This window comes from Alosa alosa, chromosome 11 (assembly GCF_017589495.1).
Source record: "Alosa alosa isolate M-15738 ecotype Scorff River chromosome 11, AALO_Geno_1.1, whole genome shotgun sequence".
NCBI classification, from domain to species: Eukaryota; Metazoa; Chordata; class Actinopteri; order Clupeiformes; family Clupeidae; genus Alosa; species Alosa alosa.
The window spans coordinates 8,637,474-8,645,773 of record NC_063199.1 but is presented as its reverse complement, the minus strand read 5'-3'; the positions used below and the strand labels follow the sequence as shown (position 1 = coordinate 8,645,773).

The 8,300-nt window shown below is 45.6% G+C and overlaps 1 protein-coding gene across 1 annotated transcript in view; it reads left to right on the top strand.

The window, feature by feature from the left end:
• Positions 1-4,159: 4,159 nt before the first annotated feature.
• sema3e (sema domain, immunoglobulin domain (Ig), short basic domain, secreted, (semaphorin) 3E) overlaps positions 4,160-8,300 on the top strand; it is a 45,215-nt gene continuing 41,074 nt past the window's right edge. Inside the window, exon 1 of the mRNA XM_048257847.1 lies at positions 4,160-5,260. Within this exon, the coding sequence (XP_048113804.1) occupies positions 5,164-5,260 (97 nt within the window). The 5' untranslated portion in view covers positions 4,160-5,163. The remainder of the gene's footprint in view (positions 5,261-8,300) is intronic.

The following is an 8,300-nucleotide window of genomic DNA, read 5'->3' as shown; positions in this document are numbered from 1 at the left end:
TGTGCGTTGGTGGAGTGGCATCTGGCGAGTGTGTTGGCACCGCTTTCAACAAGACCAATGCCATCTTTACCACATCATATTTCTCTTTCTCTCGCTCTCTCTCTCTCTCTGTCTGTCTCTCTTTTATTCTGTCTCTCTTCCTCTGTTTGGTTGAGGTTGTTCTTTAGGTTTATGTCAGTTTGATTTATTGTCATCAGAAATGTTTTGCATTTTTATGGCTAACCTAAAGATGCATTACAGTGGCACGCAAACCATAACATTTGTGTTTACAGAAATCATTCGTGAAGAGGAATCATGGTCATGGCCAAACAATGGAGATAGAGTTCTCTTGTTCTCTCTCTCTGGTTTTCTCTCCCTCCATCTCTCTATCCTTCCATCTGACAGTCTCTGCCTTTCTCTTTTGTCTGATGCCCCTGGTGTTTCTCAATGGTGTGGCTTGAGATTATAGGACATCTCTGCCAGTCTTTGGCAGAATGATCACTGTTATTACCCAGGGGGGGCAAACAGGGGTGGCAAAGGGGGGTCAATGCTCTGCAGATGAAGATAGGGTTGCACGACGTTCCTCGCGACAACACAGGCGCGGCAATTTACAGTAAAGCCAGACTTTTAAAATGATTTCCCCCTGTGTGTGTGTTTTTTTTACAGCGCACACAATATTAGCATGCCATTTGAAAGCTATCGTTTTCACATGACACAAAACGCTGCATGCTCAGATGGTTCTGGAAACGGCTGGCAGCATCCTGCATGTGATGCATATGGGGGTTTACGCTTTCTGACACATACCACAGATAAGATCAAAAACAGTTTCAGAGTGAGGGGGAGGGAAAAAAATAAAACACTGCAAGGAAATTACTGCCTGCATATAAAACAGACCATCCTCTTCTTATATTAAAAACCCACAGCGCATACGGCAGCAGAGTTAACGGTAATAACGAAAGAGGCCGGAAATGGACTTGGACGGCGGGACTGAGAACTGTGTTCAAACGCAGGTGGGGTTTGGACGTGAGTAATGGTCTCAGAGAAGTGGACGGGACAGATGCGGTCCCGACGCCAGCGCCTTTGTTTCCCGGTCCAACATAAACATCCTCTCTCTTACCTTATGGAAGTTGTCAGATAACCCCCCCCCAGCAAATGCAGCGATAGCCCACAAGCAAAGCAATGCATTGTGGGATCCAGCGCCTATTTTCTGTAGTGACTTCGATAGGCCTACAAAGTTGGGAATGGATCTTAAGGACCACTCGTGGCTCTTGCGATCCAGTAAGCAGTGCCAGAAGCTCTGTGGTAGAACAATGGGCAAACACTAAATATGGGTGAAGTCAGTGTTGGCCACATATGCTGCTAATCAATTAGCATGGGTATGAGAAGGCATAGTGCCACAGCAAGTTGAGTGAGAACCAACACTCTCAAGCTTTGACAACTGCATCATGTGAGACGGAGGCAAACGGACTGGAATATGGTCGCAATTCATCCCAGGTTTCCCCAGATTGTCCAAGCTGATTGCCTGTCATGGAAGAAATGTTACATCTTTATTCTCTTCTGTTTGTGATGATTGTGTGATTGGGTGATCTTTTATGCAACTCTGGTAGTTTTACAATGGCAGCAGCAAATGTAATGACACACACACACACACGACACAGTGAAGAACATACATCATGCTGTCTTGTTAATTATTTTAGATACAATATGCTAGATTAACCTGCAAGTTGAAACTCAATCAGGTTCAAGCCTTAGGTTTCATTATTAGAGGGGATGCATCCCCTCTATTGAAATCCGGAGATTTCTTATTATTATTATTTTTCTTTTTACCTTTTTGTGCACGCTATTCAGCCCAAACCGCTTAACGTACAAATTTGGTTCAAACACCGTTCCGTAGATCTTCCAAGGCTTTACCGTCCTATCCATTTTTCATTTTTGAGAAGTTAATACTTTTTGAGATATTTGTAATTAAAAGTGTATTTTTCCCCCATAGACTTGAATGGGGGCTGTGATGCCATAATAGAGCCAGCTGCGCTCGTTAAGTAGTTCTCAGAACAGTTCCCAGGCTAATCAGAACACTGGCACAGGTGTCACCTGTGAGAAATCCAACTGTCTTAGCTTCTAAGCATACAATCTAGCTCTACCTGAACTACACATCCTGTTAAAGTGTTTCCTGTGTGTCAAAATAAAAGTCCCAGCCATATCTCATGCATTCAGCATTATATCTCCAGAACGGCTTGACGTACATGCTTCAAATTTGGTTTGAGTGTTTTTATGGACTCAAAGGTGAAGTGAGTTGATGTTGGAGGTTGAAGGTCAAATGTCAAGGTCAAAAACACCTTGAGTGTGATATCTCAAGAATGCCATGTCACACAAGATTCAAATTTGGTTACTCTAAAAGCACCTTTGCAGGTATCACAATTACCCTACCAACCAGCTAGCAGCAAGCTCAACAGCCCCACCAACACCCTAACCAGCAGATTGCATCCCCTCGTGTAATTCCTCGGAATTGCATTTCTAGTCTTTATCTGAGATTAGATGTGCTATATATACTACATATAGTATCACAATTGATCATGGTATGGCATGTAGCATAGGCCATAGCAATGCCAGTGTAATGCAATATGATTTCCCTCATATTCTTTCAATAAAGACACATGCAGAATACATCTCCATGCAGTAATTCTTAAGAAATAACAAAATACTGTATTTGATAACAAGCGTTTCGTTTTAAGAAAAGCTAAACAGCAAGACCTGATACCAGATGACTTAAGCAGGTTGACTGAATAAGCATGAGGTCACTGTGAGATTTGATTAGCATTCAAATTTAAGTAAGGTCGTCTGTTCAGAAAAAAAAAAAACACTTCTCCTGCCGGTTTGTCATTGGAAACCATAGCTCCAGCTGCTACACAAATGGACAGTTACATAAACGTAACTCTATCGAAACCGGCATCATGCCAAATCACAGTCAGACGTTGATAACATCCAACTCTCTTTTTCTTCCTTTTCTTCTTCTTCTTCTTCTTATTCTACTTCTTCTTTGTTGTTCTATTTTAGGGAGAGCCAAAGGCGTGCTGATTACATTTACCGTCGGTCTGGAGGGCATATGCACTCTGGTGGGTGACTGTGCCTCGGGGAGCGTGCCTTACTCTGATTTCACAGGGGCGCATCCGAGAGTGCTCCGCGGAGAGATGAAAGGAACACATGAATCACCGGCAGACCGCGTAAGGGAGTGGAGAGGTGGGGTGAGTGCGAGTGTTACGTTGCTTGGAACAATAGCCTCCGGTAAACTTAGCGGGGCCTGTACAGTGATGGAGCCGGCGCGAGTCAATAAGACCACAGCAGCGGTTACCAGGGATGCTGCCACGGCTCCGAAACTGACCTCAGAACAGATGGGGTTTGAGAAAATAAATACTACGTCAGGCTTTTTCTTTAGGCTGAGAGGATGCCCTGAGGAGTTTTGTGTGCCTCTCCGTCTTCTTCCCTCTCTCCTCTCCTCTCTCTCTTGCCTCTCTCTTTTTCACACATATACAGATACTCTGCCCATGTCTCAAGGTCAGAAAGACATAAATACACACAGACAGACACACACACACACACACACACACACACACACACATATACACACAGTCTGATGAAGTCTGATAAAAAAAACAAACAAACAGCTAAAACAGCTTAATTTTAAATGAAGTCCTACTGAATGTACCTCGATTTCCTGAATGTGCCTTGATGATATTTAAATAGCCTCCATGAATATAATTTTAACTTATTTATAACAGCCATCCAAACAAATTTACTGTGTGTTGACATTAACCTGCCACACATTCCAGATGCACAGGGCTGGGCTCCTGGACAGACTCAGCCTAGCGAATGTATCAGGAAGTACTACACGACGAGACAAGGAGGACAGGCAGAGAAAATGAAGAGAGTGGGGGTAGAGAGATAGTGACCAAGTCAGAGTGAGAACGAGAATGAGAGCATGTGGGGGGTGTTAGAAAAGAAGAGGAGGAGGAGGAGATAGAGAAAAAGAGAGTGGGAGGAGGAGGAGAAGGAGGAGAGAGAAAGAGAGAGTGGGAGGAGGGTGAGGAGGAGGAGGAAGAGGAGGAGGGAAAATGAGTCTGGCTGCAGTCGGTGTAAGCAGCAGGGGAGGTGCGGGAATCGGCAGGGGAGAGGGAGGATCACTGAGTGGCACGTGGAGAGGCAGTATTTCATCAAGCTCAGGAGGGACACAGAGCCTCCCACTGAAGCACAGAGAGAGAGAGAGAGAGAGAGAGAGAGAGCAACAGAAAAAATATATTGAAGAATATATAGAAAAGAGAATAGGAACAAGAAGACATAGGAAAGAGTGGAATGGAGGGAAAAAGAAAGGCATACAGACAGTGGGTGAAAAAAGTGAGAGACAAGAAAGGGGAGTAGAAAGAGTGCGAGGGAGAGATATATTGCCTGCAGAAAGAGAGCAGCACAGAAAAAGACAAAAGGGACAGAGAAAGACAGAGAGAGAGCGAGAGAAAGAGAGAGAGAGAGAGAGAGAGAGAGAAAGAGCTTCTTTCTCATTAGCTGGGATGAACCAAGCCTTCAACTCTCCAACAGCGGCACATGATAGCTGACGCAAACAGACATACACAGACTCATTCACACTCACACACACTCTCTCACTCACACACTTTGACTTTCTGGAATGTATTTGCTGTCTGCCAGAGAGTGACGGGACCAGGCAGCCAGAGCTGATTCACCACTGCTCAGTGTTAACAGAACTCCGGACATTAGCTGGAAAAAGAGAGAGCTTCACTCGGCAGCAGCTTCATACAGATGCAGTGACAACTTACCACACACACACACACACAAACAAACACACAACACACACACTCACACACAACACACACACACACCATTCAGGGCTTCCAAGTATCCTTGAGAGGCAGAGGGCAGTGCTGGACGGAGGAGCATGCTGTGAAAAGGATCTTTCCTCTCCTCCACTGGTGATGATGATGAGAGAAACACAGCCCAGGCGGCTCAACTTGGATCACTGACACTTGGCGGCCAGACTGAGCGGGCGTCCCCGTGTCCAAGGGCTTTAGAGAGTGTGAGAGTGAGCCGAGTGTGAGTGTGTCTGTGTGTGTGTGTGTACACACGTGCACGTGTGTGTGTGTGTATGTGTACGAGAGAGCTTGGAGCGTCGAAGTGAAGATGCTGGCGATCATTTTTCTCCTGCTTGCCGCCTCAGGATGGAACCTGATCCAGGCGACAAAGAGTGTCCACCCCCGGCTACGGCTCTCCTACAAAGGTAAGGCAACAGGTGTGTGTGTGTGTGTGTGTGTGTGTGTGTGTGTGTGTGTGTGTGTGTGTGTGTGTGTGTGTGTCTGTGTCTGCGCGTTTGCCTTTGTCTTTATCTTTGTACATGAATCTAATAAGACAATATTGTGATGCTAATCAGAAAATATTGTTCTGTGCAATACATTAAGTATAAATCCATTACTTTCAGCAGAGTTGCAAAACCAATATTTAATTTGGATATGTTAATAAGTGATCCTTTCTGAACTGCCAGGTAGTTAATTAAATCTTTGAGAGTTTGCAGACAGGCAAAAAATACTGGAGTTTGGAAATGCATCAGTGCAATAATATTTCAGAAATGCGATATTCAGCAGCTTTCCGCAGAGGTGACTCTAAGCCCTGTGCCAAGAATAATTACTTGGGTGAATAGCTTCTAATGCAAAGCTTCCACCGAGCTGTGCAGTGCACAGGCCAATGCATGCTGAATAGATTAACCAGTGATCACACTTCGGCAGATTTCTGCATACTTTCTTGTGCCATGTCACATTTGATTTCCTGCTAAGCTTCTTCAGACAGGTGTATCGTGAATAATGTGGTTCAAAGACTTCTCTTGAATCAGGGTTGGGTTGTTTTTTTAACATAAATGTACAAACATACCTTTTTGATTTAGTGGCTGTCTTGTTCAGACAGGTTGGTTGCGGCTATCTTTAGCTGCCGACGCTGACACAGTTGTATCAGTGATGGCTTTCATCTGATGGAAGTCAATTCACACTCTATTAAGATTCTTATCTAGTGCTGGTCATGTGTTTGTGATAGTCGACTCTTTGCTCTCCGCAGAGAGTGTGATGTGGAAGATCTGTTAGTGTTTGACTGTCTGTTTTTTTCCCCTCAGTCTCTCTTATGTGGTCTCTGTCCATCAGAAACCATGAAAGTCTGTTTCTGTTTTTTGTCCTCCAAGAGAAAAAAAAACACTCCCCCCTCTTTCGCTGTGTGATTATTATTGGGTCGATCTATTGACAATTGTCACCATGCTGTAGTGATCTTGTCAGGCTCACCAGGATTACACTCTTATTTTTTTGTTTTCGCCCTGCTTACTATGGTGGCTGAGTTTCTACAATGTGGTTTTCTTTTAGAAGATAGTGGTTCATTGCAAGAATGTCAAACAGCCGGGCTGTTATGGAGGCGTCTCACTTGGATGTTTATAGAGGATCGTCGGGGCAAGATGAGGGCTTCCCTTTGTAGAGGTCTGCTCTGTAAACAGCTGTGTTGCTCTTCTGATTGGCTCACTGTGACAACAAAGTCATATAAAAATCCACACCAAAGTCAACCAGCCGTAGTTGAAAATGCGCCTGGAATGTTCACGCCTTGCAAAGGTCTTAAAAAAACACCAAGAGGGGTCGAGGGAAAAGAGCACCTTTATCTTTTATCTAACAGTACTCTATATTTACATCATATGTCAGTAAATGTAAATCTCTGTTGACGTTTCTGAGTTAAGACATTGTTTTACTGTGTGCTTGAGCAGTGCAAAGGTAAATGTTGAGAGACAGAGGTCATCCATAAAGCATGCTCTGGTCATTCTAATGCAGTGGGCTGTGATTTAAGCCCAGTGAGCGCCGGGGTGCTCCCTCCTGTGTTTTTCAGGCCTCGGTGTGGAGCGGTGTGGAGCGGAGGGCTTCCCGCTCTCCCTCTGGCTAATTTAGTGGGGCTTACATTGCTGAGCGCCGCTGCTAGTTGTCACTGTTCGCCATTCCCCCCTCTGAAATATTTAAACAGCTCGAGCCCAGCGTGCCGCCGAGCGCCTCCAGAGCTAACCACATCAGTGAGAGTAATGAGCCTGACACGCAGGGGTTGTGATGAAGCAGCAGGGCTGCCGGGAGGACGAGTGTGTGTGTGTGTGTGTGTGTGTGTGTGTGTGTGAGAGAGAGAGTGTGTGTGTGTGTGTGTGAGAGAGAGAGTGTGTGTATGTGTGTGAGAGAGAGAGAGAGAATGTGTGTGTGTGTGTGTGTGTGTGTGTGTGTGTGTGTGAGAGAGAGAGAGAGAGAGTGTGTGTGTGTGTGTGTGTGTGTGTATGCATGAATATGTTTGTACAGTATATCTGTGTGTGTTTTCATGACTGACACCCTCTGAATGCAACCCGGGTTGGAAAAAGGCCTTAGGCACCAAGAAAACTTTGCAATATGTGGTTTTTAAGCCACCCCATCCCCCGCCCCCTCCACCAACACCATCTCTTGGGCCCCTCCGACCTGATCCATCCATCTCCATTTATCACCCCTTTTCTACATTTTTTCTCACAATGACTTTTGACCTCTATTTTCTTTCACTTTCACACCTCCAGTCTGTCTTTGTCTCTCTCTCTCTCTCTCTCTCTCTCTCTCTCTCTCTCTCTCTCTCTCTCTCTCTCTCTCTTATCTACCTGTCTTGTTCTCGTTCCAACCCGCACACCACTTTTGCGTGTCAAGACTAATATGGCCACAGTCCACCGGGTGGTTGAGTCAAGCACGCTTCTCTGGAATCCCATCATTGAGGTATGAGAGGCATTCAGGCTATTGCATATCATCTCTTCCTCTCTCTCTCTCTCTCCTTCCAAGTGTGCTCCCCTCTATCCAGCCCCATAGCAGGCACAACTACAGCACATTTATGTATGTGTATGTATGTGTGTGTGTGTGTGTGTGTGTGTGTGTGGTGTGGGGGGGTTATAGGCATTCACTAGAGCCTTGGGGCAGGACGAGATGGCAGGACCTTCGTTTCCCCCCTGGCAGACTTTAATAAGTCCCCAATTATGTTTGGTGTAAAAACGCGGGGTGGGGGGGGGGGGTAATTTAAAACGAGGGCTTCGCCCCTCCTCTGTGCGAGCGAGCGGTCCAGAGGTTTTGGAGGTTCTCATTTCGGGCTGAGCTCTGCCTTTGTGAGTCAGCTTTGGAACAACATGTGGCAACCTGTGAGCATTGTTGCAAATTAGCCCCATCGGAAGAGAGTACGGATCCACCCAGTGTCAGCCCGCCTCACAGGCCAAATTAATGAACCCCCGCAGTCAGCGCATACCTGCGTTAGCC